Source organism: Rana temporaria, chromosome 13, assembly GCF_905171775.1.
Source record: "Rana temporaria chromosome 13, aRanTem1.1, whole genome shotgun sequence".
Classification (NCBI taxonomy): domain Eukaryota; kingdom Metazoa; phylum Chordata; class Amphibia; order Anura; family Ranidae; genus Rana; species Rana temporaria.
Window position 1 is genome coordinate 115,920,891 of NC_053501.1, and position 20,553 is coordinate 115,941,443.

General features: G+C 40.7%; 1 protein-coding gene across 3 annotated transcripts in view; it reads left to right on the top strand.

The window, feature by feature from the left end:
* The window catches only part of LOC120920591 (NACHT, LRR and PYD domains-containing protein 12-like), a 148,999-nt gene that overhangs the window by 41,612 nt on the left and 86,834 nt on the right, over positions 1-20,553 (top strand). The window contains exons 9-13 of one of the 3 annotated variants that reach the window (XM_040332745.1): positions 1,598-1,762; positions 6,896-7,060; positions 12,874-13,038; positions 16,281-16,445; positions 19,111-19,272. In XM_040332745.1, the coding sequence (XP_040188679.1) occupies positions 1,598-1,762; positions 6,896-7,060; positions 12,874-13,038; positions 16,281-16,445; positions 19,111-19,272 (822 nt within the window). The remainder of the gene's footprint in view (positions 1-1,597; positions 1,763-6,895; positions 7,061-12,873; positions 13,039-16,280; positions 16,446-19,110; positions 19,273-20,553) is intronic. The other 2 variants (XM_040332747.1, XM_040332746.1) reach the window with 2 other exon arrangements.

Genomic DNA, 20,553 nt, shown 5'->3' on the forward strand with positions numbered 1-20,553 from the left:
ATTGCAATATAAGATATCCGTTGTCTGATGACATCTCGAGTGCCGACTTTTCCTCCTGTGATCCATGTTACATTGAGGTATTAGCAGCTTGATAGTCTGTGCACCGCAGGGAATTGAGATGTGGGAAGGTAGAAGTGCTAACCCTCCTGTTTCCAGTTGCCTAAAGCGGACTATAAAAAATGAAATTTTCACTATAAAACCTGAAAAACTTTGTGCAAAAATCTAATAATGAAAACCAGCTGCCGGCAGGCAGACCGATATAAAAGTCCAAATACAGTAGTATAATATGGAAGACTGCAGCACTAGTATATAACTTTCAAACAATATAAAGGTGAAAATATAACAAAAAGGCTGGGTTCACACTATTGTGAATTGGATCTGTTTTTTCCGCATCCAATTTGCATAGCAGATGTTTGTGACCGGTTCTCTATGGATCCGGTTAACACATTCCTGGAGCGGCTCTGGTGCGAATTGCACAGGAGTCCTGCACTTCTTTTGGTCCATTTCAGGTCTGAATTCAGCCAAAAAATTTGGCCTAAAAATCGGACCTGATATGGTGAATGGAAACGTACCAGACTCCTACTGTGAGCAGCTCCGTTCTATAGTGTGAACCCGGCCTGAAAGTGAGACTCCTCAACACAACTCCCTATAAGTGTATATATAACAATTGAGGTGAGGAAAGGTTCTGGACAGCCACACTCCGGAAAAGCAAGTTGACGCGTTTCACACTTAACAGTGCTTAATCAGTGATTAAGCACTGTTAAGTGTGAAACACATCAGCTTATTTGTCCCATTTTCTGCTGTGGCTTGTATTTTAGATTTTTTTTACAATAAAGGCTAATTTCTGGAGTGTGGCTATGCAGAACCTTTCCTCACCTCAATTGCTATATGCTTAGTTCGCACCTGATGCTTCAACACTGAGGAGAGTCCTATTTCCATACACCCACCTGGAGCGGTAATCCCTTTCCTCCTGTATATATAACAATGGTATGGAGACAACTTCACTGGTAACTAATGAAGAGAATTTATAAACCGCATATATAAAATTGAATACAGCAATTTATACAAAATACATTTTTGTGTCATCTACACTGTTGGAGTTTTTTTTTCTCTTTTTGTGGATCCAAATTGGTCATTGCTTCCTGTCACCTGACATGACCATTCGCTATTCAGTGTCAGGGGATCTCCCCATTACTTCCTATGAGTACAGAGCTCTTATCAGCAGAGATAAATAGAATGTCAGATAAAAATCATCCCGTCCAATCACTAGCAATCCTGATTCAGACCTCGCTGTCTGCTGATACCATTCATCTCCATACACAAGGAGATTATAGCACAATACGAGTCAAGTCAGTGGTATTCTGTTGCTCATCCTGTGTATGGAATTATCACCGTCTCTACACATGATTGACAATATTGGGGGGTCTACACCATTATAGAATTTTTCCTATAAAATTCTATTTCCTGGAGTTTTATAAATCTAATATAAATTATTCCAATAAAGAGAAATGAGTTCCATTCATGTAGAGAATAATTACATCCATTACTGGGGGAGAAATGTATTTTCTTCTGGTAACATTCTTTTCTCCTTCTACAGATTGTCTGATAATCAGCTGACGGACAGTTCCTGCTCCCACCTGGCATCTGTAATAAGAAATAACCAGACACTGAGGACACTGGGCCTGGCTGATAGCAATCTGGAGGTTCCTCATTTCAGGGATCTGATGGAAGCTCTGACAACAAGCCGGATAGAGGCATTACTGTGAGTATAACAGGACTGACTGAGACAATAATATTCTGGGACAGTTTTATATCTAAACCTCATAAATAATCAGTGGTGGCTGGTGCTCAAAATTTTTGGGGGGGCGCAAATGAAGAAAAAAAAATCGCAGCCTCACTGTGCCCATCAAATGCAGCCACTGTTCCATCAATTCGCACCACTGTGCCATGCCATCAAACGCAGCCACTGTGCCATGCCATCAAACGCAGTCACTGTGCCATGCCATCAAACGCAGTCACTGTGCCATGCCATCAAACGCAGCCACTGTGCCATCAGTTGTCATCACTGTGCCATGCCATCAAACGCAGCCACTGTGCCATCAATTGTCACCACTGTACCATGCCATCAAACGCAGCCACTGTGCCATACCATCAAATGCAGCCACTGTGCCATGCCATCAATTGTGGTCACTGTGCCATCAATTGTCACCACTGTGCCATGCCATCAATTGTGGTCACTGTGCCATGCCATCAATTGTGGTCACTGTGCCATCAAACGCAGCCACTGTGCCATGCCATCAAATGCAGCCACTGTGCCATGCCATCAAATGCAGCCACTGTGCCATGCCATCAAATGCAGCCACTGTACCATGCCATTAATTGTAGTCACTGTGCCATCAATTGTCACCACTGTGCCATGCCATCAAATGCAGCCACTGTGCCATGCCATCAAACGCAGCCACTGTGCCAATTGTCACCACTGTGCCCTTTAATTGTCGCCACTGTGCCCATTCATGCCGCTGTGCCAATTGTCCCCACTGTGTCACTGTCCAGTCATCCATCCACCTCGGAGCTTTATATTATAACCTGCTGGGACTTGTAGTTCTCCATCGTCTCCTGGGGCTCAGGTGCATGCAATCCACCATCTTTGTCCAGTTTTTCTCACTGCTGGGACTTGTAGTCCCATAGATGGTGGATTGCATGCACCTGAGCCCCAGGAGAAGATGGAGAACTACAAGTCCCAGCAGGTTATACATACAATAAGGCTCTGAGGTGGATGGGTGTGGATGGCATGCACCTGAGCCCAGGAGAAGATGGGGAACTACAAGTCCCAGCAGGTTATAATATAAGACACCCATCCACCTAGGAGCCTTATATTATAACCTGCTGGGACTTGTGGTTCCCCATCTTCTCCTGGGCTCAGGTGCATGCCATCCACACCCATCCACCTCAGAGCCTTATTGTATGTATAACCTGCTGGGACTTGTAGTTCTCCAATCTCCATCTTCTCCATGAGCCCCAGGAGAAGATGGAGAACTACAAGTCCCAGCAGTCTAACTACAATAAAAGGCTCCAAGGTGGATGGGTGGGGATCAGGCAGTGAATGTGCATTTAAAAAAAACAATAACGGGGTAGGGGGTGCTTCCTGACGGCAGACATTTCGGGCACAATATGCATTTAAAAAACGTTTTCAATCAGCGGGGGGGGGGGGGATGGTGCTTCCTGACGGCATGCATTTCAATAGTTTCAATAAGTGGGTGGGGAGGTGTGCCGGCCACCGATGCTGTTGCTGCTGCCGCCAAAGTTTTTAGCACAGAACAGTAGTACAAACTGGGGTGAGGGGAAGACATGGCAGGCATTGCTCAGCTTACCTGTTCCACGAACGGGCGCACTGAGCTCGATAGTGCCGACGTCACTTCCTGTTTGTCCAGTGACGTCGGAACTAGCACAGAGACGGGAAAGTGTATGCACCCGCCCGGCCATGACAATACTACTGTCCATCGCGCTGGAAGCAAGTGGCGTGATGGGCAGCGCCACAAAGGCATATTTTGGCTGCCAATGTAGCGCCACGTCTGCAATCCCGTGATTGCACAGACATGGCGCTACTCCTACTGCACTGTGCCCGGCGCGCGGACACAGTGCACATAAGGACCTTTTTTGGATTTTTTTTTTCTTAAAGGGACAGGTTTAAATAAAAAATATTTTTTTTCTTCTGACTGGGGGAGGGGGGGCTGCGCCCGGGCACCCCCTATGGACGGGCCACCACTGCAAATAATATAGAAATATGAGCATGTCATCAAATTCCATCTTTAGGCTTCATAAATATTCATCCTGAACTGTTATATCCAAACTACATAAATCAAATAATAATAATGGATATATATTTCATTTCCTGTTTGTCTCTATATATCGTCAATTTCAGGCAGTTGTCTGAAGATGGCTATAAATTTGCCACAATTATTATATGTATTGCACAATGCACCTATATGGATACACAAGAAATGGTTTAGGAAAATAGATACTTTGTTTAGAGAACTAATATGGTAAGGAGGTCAAGCCAGGATTAAGTTGCAAACTCTGCAACTATCAACAAGAGAGGGGGTATGGCAATACCACATCCACGATGCTATTTTTTGGCAGGAGGAGATATAAATGGGGGACTAATGACTTTAGGGGCACCCCACGAGACAGTGGTAGAGACGCTGCAGGCCAACTCATTTATTAATAAACTTCCCACGGTTAAGATGGCTATTAAAGTATGGAAAGCAGTAAAGTTATTGGGAGGACTAGGTGGAGTGACAGAATATGTGCCCCTTTGGGATAACAGGAATTTTAAGGAGCTGGAGACAGTTGGAAAAATTAGCGAATGGGCAGCAAAGGGGATAGTTAGATAGTTGGCCCAGTTGTACGAATGAAGAACTTTAAAAACTTTTTCTGCATTAAGAGAGGAATATGATGTACCCAAACACACGTTTTATAGATCTCTTCAAATTAGACATGCTTTAAATGCTCAGTTTGAGTAGGACCAGTGTGGGATAGGACCCTTATTTCTCAGAAACTGGGTAAGCAGAGTAAGACGAGGGGATTTATCTCCGAAATCTATCCACATATATGCGAGGGAAGTATAGAAGGCCCAGAACCTCTTAAAAGTATAGGGGAATGGGAGGAAGATCTGGGGACTATAACAGAGGGACAATGGAGGAAGATACTGGAGAGAGGACACATGGTCACAGTTTCGCCGGAACATAAGTTTTAATTTCTGATGCTGATACATAGGTGCCATGATACAGGGGATTTAATACACATGATATGGAGGTACCCGAAATTGTTTAGGTATTGGCTGGGGATCATCAATGTTATAAATATGACATATAAAACAAAGTTGTAGATGGATCTCAGACTGTGTATCCTGGGTCTAGGGGAAGAAATAAGCGGAGTAGCCAGTACAGTAAAAGTAGTGTTGGGGTGCCTCTTTCAAGCAAGAAAACTAATCACTCAAAGATGGTAAGCAGAGAAACCCCCTTCAGTAAAATAATGGGTTAATGTAGTTACTGAAACAATATGGAAGGAGAAGGTAGTATATACTAAGAGAAGAAACATCAGGTAGTTTGGTAAAATGTGGAACCCGTGGCTGGAAAAAATGGGATATCCCATGTAAAAAAGTAAAAACAACAGCTCCTGACAGTTTTTGACAATTCCTTTTTTAAAGAATAAAGTGCCCCCCGATGTCCGTCCATCTTCAATCACGGCATCCGACAGTCCCGAAAAAAAAAAAACGAATGGAAAAACTCCATGCTAGGCATCCCGTCGACTGGCATCTTTTTGCTTTGACAGCTGTTGTGATGCATTTGCCTATATGTCTCAGTCTAATTCTCCCTGCTTGCCCTGTGTAATTCTGTCCTCGGCTAGCAGGTTATTGATGTGCTAATGTCCCCTCACTATTTCTAAAGGTTAATTGATCTATTGTGTTGTGTGAAGGAGATCTGTGTTTAAGTGGCTTGTGTTAATTATTCTGATTGCTCCAGTGTGGTAATTATCTCTCTATATGCGGGGTCGAGCGGTCTAGTTAATGTATTCAGTACAACTAGTAATCAGCGTCCTTGATGTCATTGTCTAAAGAAAATGTGTTCTCAGACTCGGCTCCGTCGTGTCTGCCTAATCATCTGTATGGAAGCCCCAGTGTGAGGGAGCGGAGATTTGTCATTGTAACAGTTTTGGAAATGACATATAAGCTGTGTGATATAACATTAAAGTCTGTCTTGTTCTAGCAGTAAGCCTGGACTAATGTGTGGCTTAATGGGCGATCTCAGGAATATTCCTCCTAGTGGAATATTGGGGTGATGTTCTTATGGAAGAAGGGAATCTTTGACGGGGATATCATACCAATACCGTCACAGCTGTTATATAGGAAAGGGCGGGGCCACCAGGTGATGTAACCGAGTCATCCCGTCCCTTCAGACGTCATGTAGCGGCATGTGATGTCAGAGGGGGAGGGGTCACCAATTTACGTCACTGGGTGGCCCTGCCTTCCCTATTTAACAGCTGTCAAAGCGAAAAGACAGCAGTCGCGGGGACGCCTCCCACAGAAGCAGAGTTTTTTCTTTTTTTTCAGTTTTCAGGACCGTCCGACGCCGTGATTGACGATGGATTTACACTTGACGATGGATGGAGCACTTTTTATTTTTTAATAAAGGAATTGTCAAAAAATGTCTGCTGTTGTTTTTACTCTTTTGACACTTTTTCGGTGAATTGGTACTCATTCACATAGGGGGGGCAGGATCTGTGGGCCCCTTTGTTAAATAAATAAGCTCCCCGCCCACAGACCCTCACAACCACTGGGCAAGGTTTGTGGGGATGGAGCCCTTATCCCCGTCAACATGGGGACAACGTGCTTTGGGGAGGACTCCAAACCACCCTCCCCATGTTGAGGGCATGTGGCCTGGTATGGTTCAGGAGGGGGGTCGCTCTCTCATCTCCCCCCTTTTCCTGCGGCCTGCATGCTCCAATAAGGGTCTGGTATGGATTTTGCAGGGACCCCCACGCCATTTTTTTTTATATTTGGCACAGGGTTCACCTTAAAATCCATACCAGACCTGAAGTGCCTAGTATGGATTTTGGGTGGAACCCCAAACAAAAAACAATGTGAGTCATGTCAGTTGTATTCTGTGCTTATCCTGTGTATGGACTATGGAGATATCCCCATTTCTACACGTGGATGAATATATTGAGGGGTCTACTTCATTATAACATTCTATTTACTGGAGTTTTATAAAGTAATCTAAAATAAATAATTCCAATAAAGAGAAATGAGTTCCATTCATGTAGAGAATAGTTCAATTCTGTCCTGGGGGACAAATTCATTTTCTTCTGGTAACATTCTTCTCTTATTCTACAGATTGAATGATGATCACCTGACAGACAGTTCCTGCCCCCATCTGGCATCTGGAATAAGAAATAACCAGACACTGAGGACACTGAACCTGTCCTGGAACAATCTGGAGGGTCCTCATTTCAGGGATCTGATGGAAGCTCTGACAACAAGCCGGATAGAGGAATTACAGTGAGTATAACAGGACTGACTGAGACAATAATATTCTGGAACAGTTTTATATCTAAACCACATAAATCATATAGTAATATGATAATACCATCAAAATCCATCTTTAGCTTCATAAATATACAACCCTGGACTGTTGTGTCCAAACTACATAAATCAAATAATAATAGTGGACAGGTAAGTGTCCATATATTAAAAGTCAGCAGCTACAGGATTTTTAGCTGCTGACTTTAATTTATTTTTTCCCCAGGCCAAACTCTTCTTTAATATAATTATAATGCAGGATATTGATTTAAATGTGGAGATGCAGAATGATACGTTAAATACAGTTCTGTAAGCAACACCTTATTTTCTGGTACTGCCCCTCCTGTGACTAGACTCTGGATTCGTCCCTGGACAGTGACAACTTTATTCTCCAATTGGATGGTGCACCACCACACTGGTTAGGCAACGTGCAAGCTTACCTAGATGAAAATCTTCCTCAACGACAGATTGGATGAGAAATATCTGCACAAAAAAAACCTTGAAAAGGTTTTGGAGACTCTTAATGAAAGAAAACCAGCCACCAGCAGGAAGTCTGGTCTAAAAGTTCAAATAGCAGTGGTGGTCAATGTTCCATATATTTTGAGGGTGACAAACAAACCACCTAGCCGCCACCTCCCTGGTCGGTCAGTTAATTCCCCCATCGCTTGATAGCTTGGTCAATCCCCCACTCACTCACCCATCCGTCCATCTGTCTACCAGATCCACAATTATCCCATCCAGGTCTCAGGCAGCTTTGGTGGCTTTCCCTTGTGTCTCCTCCTCTTCCTCCCTGCTTCTGCTCTGGCCAATCTGGTCACTTCTTCTCTCATACAATCGGGTCTCAGGACCCAATTCCTGATTGGCCGGGAGGAGAAGCAGGAAGACAATAGCGAATATTAATTTGCTATTGTCACACAACTGGGTGGGCTCAGGGCTGAATTTTTTTTAAATTAGCCACTTGACCTCTGGAAGGTTTTATCCCCTTCCATGACCAGGCCTTTTTTTGCTATTTGGCACTGCGCTAGTTTAACTGGTAATTGCAAGGTCATGCAAAACTGTACCCAAACAAAATGCATGTCCTTTTTTCACACAAATAGAGCTTTTATTTTCATGGTATTTAATCACCACTGGGTTTTTTATTTTTTGTGATTCAAATGAAAAACAACTGAAAAATTTGAATTTTTTTTCTACTTTTTGTTATAAAAAATATCCAATGAACTCAAAATGAATTGTGCTAATTAACTCACCTATTGTTTCTGTTTGTTAGCAACTTATTGTGAGATGTGTTTATACTTGTAATAATGTGTATTGTACAGTACTTTGTATTCACTGTTGTAGGGCCCAAATAGCCTAGTCATCTAGGCTAGTTTAAGTGACTAGTTAATTAGCTCATGTTAAGTATATCACTGTAAGTTATTAGTTGCTAGAGGGGGAGTAGCATGGTTTATGTTGGCTGTTCCATAGTTGTGTTAATTATATTCCTGTATACAGTTTGTATTGTTAGGGTAATATGATCAGGAGGGGAATGTTCTCCTGTGGGGTATAAAGTATGCATCTGGGTTTCAATAAACAGCCATTCTTTTGGATTTTTTGATGTTTGGGGTAAAAATTGCTAGTATTACCTCTTGGTGTGCTTAGAACGGTTTGAGGGTGGGAGGTGCTGATTTGCAGAAAGAAGCAACTAAACATGTGTTGTCCTCATTCTTGCCGCTCATGCATGCCCCTCGGGGCTTCACAGCATGGCGATAGGGAATGAAATTGTCTCTTTAGCGTGTGACTGGCTATGTCCAATCACAGTCAGTCACAAATGTCAACAAATGGCGGTAACATGCCGTTACCAGGTTCTCCTCCTCGAACATCTATCCAGGGTGAGGAAGAGATTGCAGTAACAGTGAGTTACCAATTACAGTAGTAAAACAGTACAGTAGTAAAACCAGAGCTTTTTTTCTCATAAAATAGGTGCAGGAACTCAACCACGACCCCATTAAAATTTCACAAACAGTAGAAGTGTCTTAAAGGGGGAATTAAATACCAGGATTGCATTACATAAAGAGTGCAGAGTTCAGGGGGTTACACACAGAGTGCAGAGCTGTCACTTGTAAACACAGAAACCAGACTTCTGTGTTTACAAGTGATTGTGGTGAGCAGGCACCAAAGGGTCTGAGCCAGAGGTGGTGGAACTGAGTTCCCCCAAGTTCCCCTTGAAAAAAAGCCCTGAGTAAAACACAGTCCTCAGGTTGCTCCCAAAATAGAGAGAAGACCTGTCTCTAAGCCCATCAGAGTACCTGTCTGTAATCCCATCAGAGTACCTATCTGCAGCCCAGGGTACCTATATGCAGCCCAGAGTACCCAAGTACCTGTCTGCACCCCAAAATACCCGAGTACCTGTCACCAGTCCATCAAAGTAACCGAGTACCCGTCTCCAACCCATGAGACTACCTGTCTCGTGGGGTAATTTTGTTGGTGTTTCCACTGTCCTGGTGCTCCAGGGTCTTCAAAAGTGTGATAGATACTCAGGAAGTTAGATGTGTAATTTATGAACCTAATAACACACGGAGGTGCTACTTGGATGTTGGGCCTCTGTATGTGGCCAGGCTGTGTAAAAGTCTCACACACGTGGTATCGCCATACTCCGGATGAGTAGCAGAATGTGTTTTGGGGTGTCATTGCAAGTATGCCGATGTGAGAAATAACTTGTTTATATGACAATTTTATGTAAAAAAATAAATAAAATGTCTTTGTTTTCCTAAGAATTGTGGGACAAAATTACAACTTCAAAAATTCACCATGCCTTATACTAAATACCTTTGACTATCAACTTTGCGAAATGGGGTCATTTATACTGTCCTGATATTTCGGGGCCTCAAAAAATTAAATAGGTCATCAGTACATCAGGCGTGATCAATTTTCAATGATTGGTACCATAGCTTGTAGACTCTAAGGCTGACCATACATTATACAATTTTCTTCTATAGATTTCCTTTAGCTTTACCAAAACCATATAATATGAGGTCAAATCTAAACACTTCCCATTTGTGTGCAATCAGGCAGGCCCTTGTACTACACAGTTGAAGATAAATCTAAAGATAATTGAATAAGAAAATTGTATGGTGTATGGCCAGCTTAACTTTCACACAGACTAACCAATATCCACTAATTTGGGTTATTTTTAACAAGGATATGTAGCAGTATGAATTTTGGCCCAAATTTATAAACAAAAATTACTTAAGCCTCATACACATGGTTGGACTTCAAACAAACTTTTCTGTGGATTTTTATTTGAAGGGCGTTGGCCGTGAACTTAGTATGCATACACACGGCAGGACTTTTTCAGCAAACTTTCCCAACATCACATGTTTTTTCTGCTCTTTTCTGCTCTTTACCGCCACCCTTTGGTCAACTTCTGCTAATGTTGGTTGATTTTAACATTGGTTTTGAGCATGTGTGCTTGTACTTTGGACAAAAGTACACAAACTTCTGTACACACGATAGGACTTTGCACCGTAGCACTTTTGTTGACGAAAAGTTTGTACGTCTGCAGAGCAAACATTTGTCCAATGAAAACCGAAAACGTTTGTCCGATGGAGCATACACACGGTTGGATTTTTTTGAAAACCTGGGAATTTAGAAGTTTGTTGTCAAAAGATCTGACTGTGGGCCGGATTCTCGTAACACTTACGCCGATGTATGTGTAGATATGCTGCGTAAGTGCACAGATGCGCTGTCGTATCTATGCGCCGGATTCTCAATACAAGATATGCCTGAAATTTGGCTTCATCCGACCGACGTAAGTTTCCTACGCCGTCGGAAAACAAAAAGTGTAGCGCTAAATATATGTGTCAAAACAAAAAGTCTATAAAAAATAAATCTTATAATCATAAAGTGATAACACCAAGGTGCTCAAAAGTCCATAATTAATGATATATAATTGCAATCTTAGTAAAGTTCAAAATCCAAAGAGATCCAAAACAGAAGTGACATGTTGTGGAAAGTAGAAGTGAGAATTGCTAGTAGATCCACCACCAAGGTAAATATTGGAGGCTTACCAGAGAGGGTGGACCTAAATAAGCATATACTTAGTAGGTCATAAAGGCTTAAAGGGTAACGGTATCCCGGTTCCAAAGCAGCTTGTATGGTAGACAGAAAGGTAGACCTCTGAGGGTTTCCACTGTATATGCGATGTAAGATAAATGATGGAAGATGGTACCAAATAGCAACCAATGATGACCATGGGCAATATCCAGAAAGTCCGGAGGCTCAGAGTGTAAAAGGCAAAGGGGAAAGAACGAGGATGCACATAGTGTAATTCTGTTTGAACAATTTACTTGGCAGCAAAAGGTAAAAAATATTACACTCACATTTCAGTAGACACAAACAGGCATGTATCAATTAAGCAGTAGGGTCAGCATGGAGTCCCGATGCGTTTCGATCTCTAGATCGTCATCTGGGGTGCTGACCTACTGCTGTAAACAACCCTAATATATAGATGTGTCCCCCTACCGTCGGAGCCTGGGCGCATATTTACGCTGGCTGCAAGGGGCGCTTCCATTGAATTACGCGTTGAATATGCAAATGACCGAGATACGCCGATTCACGAACGTACTTGCGCCCGTCGCAGTAGGTTACGCCATTTACGTAAGGCGTACGTCCGGCGTAAAATTATTCCACCTATAGGAGGCGCATCCCATGCAAAGGTATGGACGACGGAACAGCCGTCGGATTTTACGTTGTTTACGTAGTAGTACGTGAATGGGCTGGGCGTAGGCTACGTTAACATCGTAGGCATTGAGCCGTCGTATCTTAGGGAGTATCTTCGACGTGATTCTGAGCATGCGCGCGCATGCGCCGTTCGTTCAGGCCATCATTTGCATGGGGTCACGGTTCATTTAAATGGATCACGCCCACCGTCCACCTACTTTGAATTAGGCGGGCTTACGCCGAATAATTTACGTTACGCTGGCGCAACGTAGGGAGCGAGTGCTTTGTGAATACTGTTCTTGCCTCTCTATGTTACGTCGGCGTAGCGCATATGAGATGCGCTACGCCGGCAGAAAGATGCGCCGCTCTACGAGAATCCGGCCCTGTGTGTATGGGGCTTTATTTGCCAAATCTTATAGTAGAAACTGGAAAAATAAAGTGTTTTTTATTTATTTTCATTTTTTCACTTTTTTTGTTTAATTTTTTTTACAAATTTTGTTTGGGTACAGTGTTGCATGACTGTGTAATTGTCATTTAAAGTGCAATTATTAGTAATATAGATGTGATTGTAGGAGATCACACATGGGGGAATCTGATCTTACTGCAATGACCAATCAGAGTCTTATATGAGCTTCCTGTCACCTGACATGACCAATCACTATTCAGTGTCAGGAGATCTCCCCATTATTTCCTATGAGTACAGAGCTCTCATCAGCAGAGATAAATAGAATATCAGATAAAAATCATCCCGTCCAATCACTAGCAATGCTGATTCTGGCCTCACACTGTATTCTGACACCATCATGCTCCATACACAAGGAGATTATAGCACAATACGAGTCATGTCAGTGGTATTCTGTGCTCATCCTATGTATGGAGATATCACTGTCTCTACACATGGAGGAAAATATTGGGAGGTCTACTCCATTATAACATGTTTCTTATAAAAATTTGTTTCCTGGAGTTTTATAAAGTGTTCTAATATAAATGATTCCAATAAAGAGAAATGAGTTCCATTCATGTAGAGAATAGTTACATTCATTCCTGGGGAGAAATGTATTTTCTTCTGGTAACATTCTTCTCTTCTTCTACAGATTGGAGAGAAATTACCTGACAGACAGTTCCTGCCCCCACCTGGCATCTGGAATAAGAAATAACCAGACACTGAGGACACTGAGCCTGTATAAGAACAATCTGGAGGGTCCTCATTTCAGGGATCTGATGGAAGCTCTGACCACAAGCCGGATAGAGGAATTACAGTGAGTATAACAGGACTGACTGAGAAAATAATATTCTTGGACAGTCTTTATATCTAAACCACATAAATAATATAGAAATATGAGAATGTCATCAAAGTCCATCTTTAGGCTCCATAAATATTCAATCCTGGACTGTTGTGTCCAAACTACATAAATCAAATAATAATAATGGAGATATATTTAATTTCCTGTTTGCCTCTATATATCGCCAATTCATTTAAAGTTGCATATAAAATAAAGAAATTAAATATCTGAATTAAAAATAAAATAAAATGTGTAATCTCTAAGGCCTCATGCACACTGGATGTTTTCTTAACCCTCCTAGAAGTCTTCCTCCTGGCAACAGAGTTTTGGCCAAAAAGTGTGTAACGTGTTTACCTGTGTCAATAATTTTTTTCATGGCCATTGAAATAAATGAATGCTCAAGTGGTAAACGCACGTAAACCAAGCGTCAACATGCATTTACACACATCATGCATTTTTATGACAAAACTCATGGGTAGTGTTTTTTCTGCCTTTAAAAGTTTGTGTGAATAGAGACATAGGATAACATGCAGGGGAGTTAAGAGGCAGAAAAACACCACATATCCCTATTAGCAAAAACATCCAGTGTGCATTAGGCCTGATAGTGAAAAACAGCCATCACCAGGAAGACCAATATACATCCAAATACTAGAATGCTGCACTAGTATATAACTTCCACACAATATAAATGTGAAAAATATAACAATAAAAGTGAAGAGAAAAACTCCAATAGTGCAGATCACACAAGACTATACATTTCATCCAAATTGGACATCTGATCCTCTGAGGACAGTCTACTAAGATGAAGTGTATAGGGGGAGCGTTTTGATGCTGAAATTGATGTTATCATACATGGTGCCAGTCATACAGGTTATTATGCAAAACTCTGTATCTTTGTAGATGCCATTTTATATGAGATTTTTATAATAAACAAAGTCTTCTGTCATCTACACTATTGGAGGTTTTCGCTTTTTGTGGACCCCAATTACTAAATGTGACATGAGAAGTGGATGAGGTGGTGTGATCCATTCATTATTCCTGTATGGGGATTGGACCATACACACTCACACTGACCTCTAGGCTTTGAGGTCCAACCTTCTGCTAAGTCTTGGATTCAGTTGTGTTTTTTCACCTTGGTCACAGAAGTCTCACTCATGTTGTGGAAACTTCATTGACTAAAAGTGACACAGTTCCACTTTGGCATTTCTTTGAATATCATGATGGTAGATTTGGTGTTATGGAGTGAACGAGTTATTCTTATTTCCACTGCTTATTTAGACTTTTTGGTTTAAGAGTCTCGCTATGATTATTGCACTATTTTACATATGCTGTTTATAAATTCTCTTCTTTAGTTTCCAATGAAATTGTCTCCATTCCATTGTTAACGTGCAACTGTCTTTGACTGTTGGGTGTAGGGATCTCAAAGAGTCCACGATCATAAGTGACCTTAGCATTGTTTTAACGCTTTTTAGCATCTTGTACTAAACATCTAACTTCCCAGATGACGTATCTTGCAGGGGGTTAAGAGGGACGGTAATGTCTCCTCCAAGGATAACACAGCCTAACGCGAACCAGGATAATTTGTGTACAATCTTTCTACAGAAAGATATGTGATCCATTAGGGAAATAGACATTGGCCAATGTTACAGTTTTCCTGTCGTAGGACCCTTTAAGAATTAAATACCTGCCTTCTGGGTCAGCAAGTTTTTGTGACATAATGAAGGAGGCATCCTTACTTATTAGTATTAGCTAGTTTTAGAGCTGTAATTGATGGCATGATATGCTATAGAGAAAATGTGGATCTAAGATTCGGGACATCATCAGTTTCAAAGTGAGTTTCATTCAGGAATGTAAAATGTGGTTCGAATTTTTTTTTTCTTAGTAAGGTTGTCTTTTTTTTCAGGAATATTAAGGCCTTGTATATTGTGTGTAATCACTGTTGGATGTTTTCCAATCCTATTGTTGCATCCACAAGGCGTTCCAGTATGTTATTAAAATATTTATGTAGGGCCTTTGGAATTTACTCTTTTGTAACTGACACTGGGACCCCTCTTATCCTTGGGTTGTTTTCTCTTCCTCAATTATCAAGGTCTTCTATTTGCCTGCCAACATCAATAAAGTGTTGTGAGTGTGTAGTAGTGATCTGCTTCAGTCTTTTGATATCCCTTTCCCTCTATTTGGCTGCCTGTTCAGCAGCGGATTATTGTTCAGTTAAAACCAATATGTCAGCTTTTAAGTCTGTAATTGCTACTGAAAAGGTTAATATCTGCTGCTATCGTTGTCATAACTGCAATAGTGAGGGGAAGGCCTGCAGAAGGTTTACTGCTTACCGTGTCCTCTGATACCGAGAGATTTCTCTCTGTTCTCGTGCCATCTTGCTTCCCGACATGCTGCCTCGTGAGGAGATTTGTGATTTGAAGACATCAGAGATATTTCTCACCGCTGCTAAGGTGGAGGAACATTTCTGCCGGTTGTGCGGTGTGTTCTGGGTCAGTATGCCCATCTTGTCATACCTGTGAGGCCAGGAGAATGAGCTTAGAGCCGCTGTAGATGAGGAGCTCCTTTAGTGTGCCTCCATGCTCATTGCATTCCAAGCCATGCCCCCTAATTCTTGCATCTCATCACACTCTGTTATCAGCCATGAAATAGCCTTTAACAGTAACCTTGTTATAATCTGATATTCTATGAAGTCCAATAAGTTATAATATAGATGATTGTAGGTGATCATACATGGGAAATCTGATCTTACTGCAATGACCAATCAGAGCCTCATATGAGCTTCCTGTCACCTGACATGACCATCCGCTATTCAGTGTCAGGGGATATCAAATTCCTATGAGTACAGAGCTCTTATTGGCAGAGATAAATAGAATATCAGATTAAAAACTTCTTGTCCAATCACTAGCAATGCTGATTCTGGCCTCACACTGTCTGCTGATACAATTCCTGCTCCATATACAAGGAGATTATAGCACAATACGAGTCATGTCAGTGGTATTCTGTGCTCATTCTGTGTATGGAGATATCACGGCCTCTACACATGGATGACAATATTGGGAGGTCTAATTCATTATAAAAATTTTGTTTAAAATTCTATTTCCTGGAGTTTTATAAAGTAATCTAATATAAATTATTCCAATAAAGGGAAATGAGTTCCATTCATTCTTGGGGGAGAAATTCACTCTTTCTTCTGATAACATTCTTCTCTTCTTCTACAGATTGTCCGATAATGGCCTGACCGACAGTTCCTGCCCCCACCTGGCATCTGGAATAAGAAATAACAAGACACTGAGGACACTAAACCTGTCTAGGAACAATCTGGAGGGTCCTCATTTCAGGGATCTGATGGAAGCTCTGACGACAAGCCGGATAGAGGAATTACAGTGAGTATAACAGGACTGACAGACAATAATATTCTGGGACAGTCTTATATCGAAACCACATAAATAATCTAAAAATGTGATAATGTCATCAAAATCCATCTTTTGGATCCATAAATATCCAATCCTGGACTGATCCATTCATTATTCCTGTATGGGGATTGTACCATACAAACTCGCTGACCTCTAGGCTTTGAGGTCCAACCTTCTGATAAATCTTGGATTTAGTTGGGGTGATTCACTTTGATGGTCACAGAAATCTCACTCATGTTGTGGAAACGTAATTGACTAAGGCCTGGTTAACACCTATGCAGGTTGCAGTTTGCATATTGCAGGTGCATTTTGCATTTTTCAATACATGTTTTTAATCCATTGAAGTCTATGGAACCAAAGACCAGAAAAAAAGTTCCTGGCCCTTTCTATTAAATGCACAGATGTGACCCATAGGAAACCATGCTAAATAGACTGTGGTGTGTTTCTGCAAAACTGAAAACACACTAAAAAAGGCATAGGTGTGAACAGTGTCATTAGCATACACAATGAAAGGTCTTAGGAGCCAGGCTCACTTAACACCTCAAAGTTAGACATCTGACCTTTACAAACTTAATTAGTACAGTAGACACAAAACAGTATTAGCATTGAAGGAGACACTGTTATTGACCGGTTGGGGGTCAGAATGAAATCACCTGTAATATGTCCAGATCTCCTGCAATACATGAATTATCATTTCTCAGTCATCCTATGCCCAAAATCGGCATAGGATGACCCTAGACCCAAGAGTCATTAGTGAAGCTGTCACAGGAGTACCCCCATCCTTCAAAAGTCTTTGGGTGTCACGTGCCATTCCGTTACAAGGCCTAAAAGTGACACAGTTACACTTTGGCATTTCTTTGAACATCATGGTGGAAGATTTGGTGTTATAGAGTGAAGGAGTTATTATTTCCACTGTTTATTTAGACTTTTTAGTTTCACTACTATTGCTCACTAATATTGCAGCACTATATTATATATGATGTTTATAAGTTATCTTCCTTAGTTTCCAGTGAAATCGTCTCCAGTTGACAGTCTTTTACCATTGTTCATATATTTTAAACAGGAATAAATAAATATTTTTCTTTTCAAAAATACAATTCCTTATTTTTTTTTTTCTCAAATTACCTTTAAAATCCCAATTCAGAGGTTTATTCCAACGTGAAATTGTCTTCTTACCATTGTTATATACACACCTATAAGGATTTTTGTGTCAAGGAGTCTCAATTTTATTGTTATATTTTCACATTTATATTGTTATATACTAGTGCTGCAGTCTTGCATGTAATAAAGCTGACTATATACCAGTACAATTGTATTTGGATTTTTTTAATTTTAAGAATGTTCATGCCATTCCCTAATTCTTATGCCACGTACGCACGGTCGTTTTTTGTGATGAAAAAAAACCCAACATTTTTAAAAACGTCATTTAAAATGACCGTGTGTGGGGAAAACTTTGTTTTATGTCTTCTGAAAAACGAAAAAAGAAAAAAATTTGAGCATGCTTCAATTTTTTATGTCGTTTTTCAAAACGTCGTTTTTTGTATCATAAAAAATGACCGTGTGTAGCTAAAACGACATTTAAAACAACGTTTTTAAACCCGTACATGCTCAGAAGCAAGTTATGATGCGAGCTTGAATGGAACAGAGTGCCGCCATACGTGCTGAACGTAACCGCGCTTTGCTAGAGCTCTATGAAAAAACGATGGTGTGTATGCTACGTCGTTTTTTAAAATGAAGTTTGAAAAACATTTTTTTTTTTTCATGCTAAAAAATGACGTTTTTTTTATCACAAAAAACGACCGTGTGTACGCGGCATTAGTTTGGGTCAAACAGACATTTTGTTTTTGACAAAAGTGACATGAAAATTAAAAGCAGCAGGATGGAAAAAATATTCTAGAATGAAGAGGTTTTTAACAGTATATGAGGTCTTCATTCAGTAAAGTCTTTTTTTTTTAAACCACGTTAAACGACAAACAACAATTTTAAAATAATTCTAAACCACATTCATGAAGCCATCAGATGTACTGAGAATTTTTGTACAAATGTTCATTTGAAAATCTCCTAGTGTATGAGCAGCTTAATTCTTGGATCTTATCACTCTGTTATCATTCATGAAATAGTCTTTTCCTGTAACCTTGTTATAATCTTATATTCTATGAAGTCCCATAAGTAGTAATATAGATGTGATTGTAGGAAATCATACACAGGGCATCTGATCTTACTGCAATGACCAATCAGAGCCTCATATGAGCTTCCTGTCACCTGACTATTCAGTGTCAGGGGATCACCCCATTACTTCCTATAAGATAAATAGAATGTCAGATAAAAAATCATCCTGTCCAATCACTAGCAATGCTGATTCCGGCCTCACACTGTCTGCTGATACCATTCATGCTCCATACACAAGGAGATTATAGCACAATACGAGTCATGTCAGTGGTATTCTGTGCTCATCCTGTGTATGGAGATATCACCGTCTCTACACATGGAGGACAATATTGGAGTTTTATAAAGGGATCTCATATAAATGATTCCAATAAAGAGAAATGAGTTCCATTCATATAGAGAATAGTTCCATTTATTCATGGGGGAGAAATTCATTTTTTTCTGGTAACATTCTTCTCTTCTTCTACAGATTGGCTAATAGTGAACTGACAGACAGTTCCTGCCCCCACCTGGCATCTGGAATAAGAAATAACCAGACACTGAGGACACTGGACCTGTCTGATAACAATCTGGAGGGTCCTCATTTCAGGGATCTGATGGAAGCTATGACAAGCGGGATAGAGGAATTACAGTGAGTATAACAGGACTGACTGAGACAATAATATTCTGGAACAGTTTTATATCTAAACCACATAAATAATATAAAAATGTGATAATGTCATCAAAATCCATCTTGAGGATTCCTAAATATCCAATTCTGGACTGTTATGTCCAAACGACATAAATCAAATAATAATAATGTAGATACATATTAGGCTTGTGCAATTCGTTTCGTAACGAATCGAAGTTCGGACGAATTTAGCAACTTTCGGAGGTTCGTAACCTTTCGAATTTCCGAACAAAGCAATTACGAATAAAAACGAATCCGAAATAAATGATATTGCAAATAGCGAATGCACGAATGCCTTCGGCATAATTCGTTGTTGCGTTATTGCGGCCTAATTTAACAGCAAGTCGACTTGTTGTAATCCCAACCACACTTCCAAAAATAACACGCTCTGCTCTGCTCTCTGCTCCTCCCTCACCGTGCTGAACTCACTCTCAAAATGGTGTACAGGGGCGGAGGCTATAGCCGCATGTCAAAAACGAAAGTAAAATGCGAGTTTTCAAATTGTTACAAATAACGGTAATGTATTTAGAAAAGTAAAAATCCATTCGAAGCACGTTAGGCAGCGACATTGTGAGAGAGACACGGAAAATTACGAATCAACGAACCAAAAAAAAATTACGAATCAACAAAAAATAATGTACTCTACCGAAAGTACGAATTATAAATCAACTAAAAATAAGGTTTGCATGAATACGAACCATTCAATGAAAAATGACTCCTGCGAAAATATGAATTAGTCCGAACACGAAAAATCCCGTTTAGCAAAATTATGAATGATTACAAATCAACAGGACGGAAAATAAACTAAACAAAACAAATTTTTCCGTTGCGCACAAGTCTAATACATATGTCTCTACATATCGCCAATTTATTTAAAGTTGGATATCAAATAAATATCTAAATTAGAAAATCTTGGCCCAGATTCTGAAAGGGCTTACGACGGCGCAACGCAATGTGCGCCGTCGTAAGTCCTAATCTGGCCCGTCGTATCTATGTGACTGATTCTTAGAATCAGTTACGCATAGATAACCATTAGATCCGACAGGCGTAAGGCTATTACGCTGTAGGATCGTAAATGCAATTATTTTTTTCGCCGCTAGGTGTCGCCTGCGTCGTTTTCCCCGTTGTGTATGCAAATTAGCAAAATATGCGAATTCCCGAACGTACGCGCGGTCGACGCAGTGAAGTTACAACGTTTACGTTAGATTTGCGACACGTAAAGTTGCCCCTGCTATATGAGGG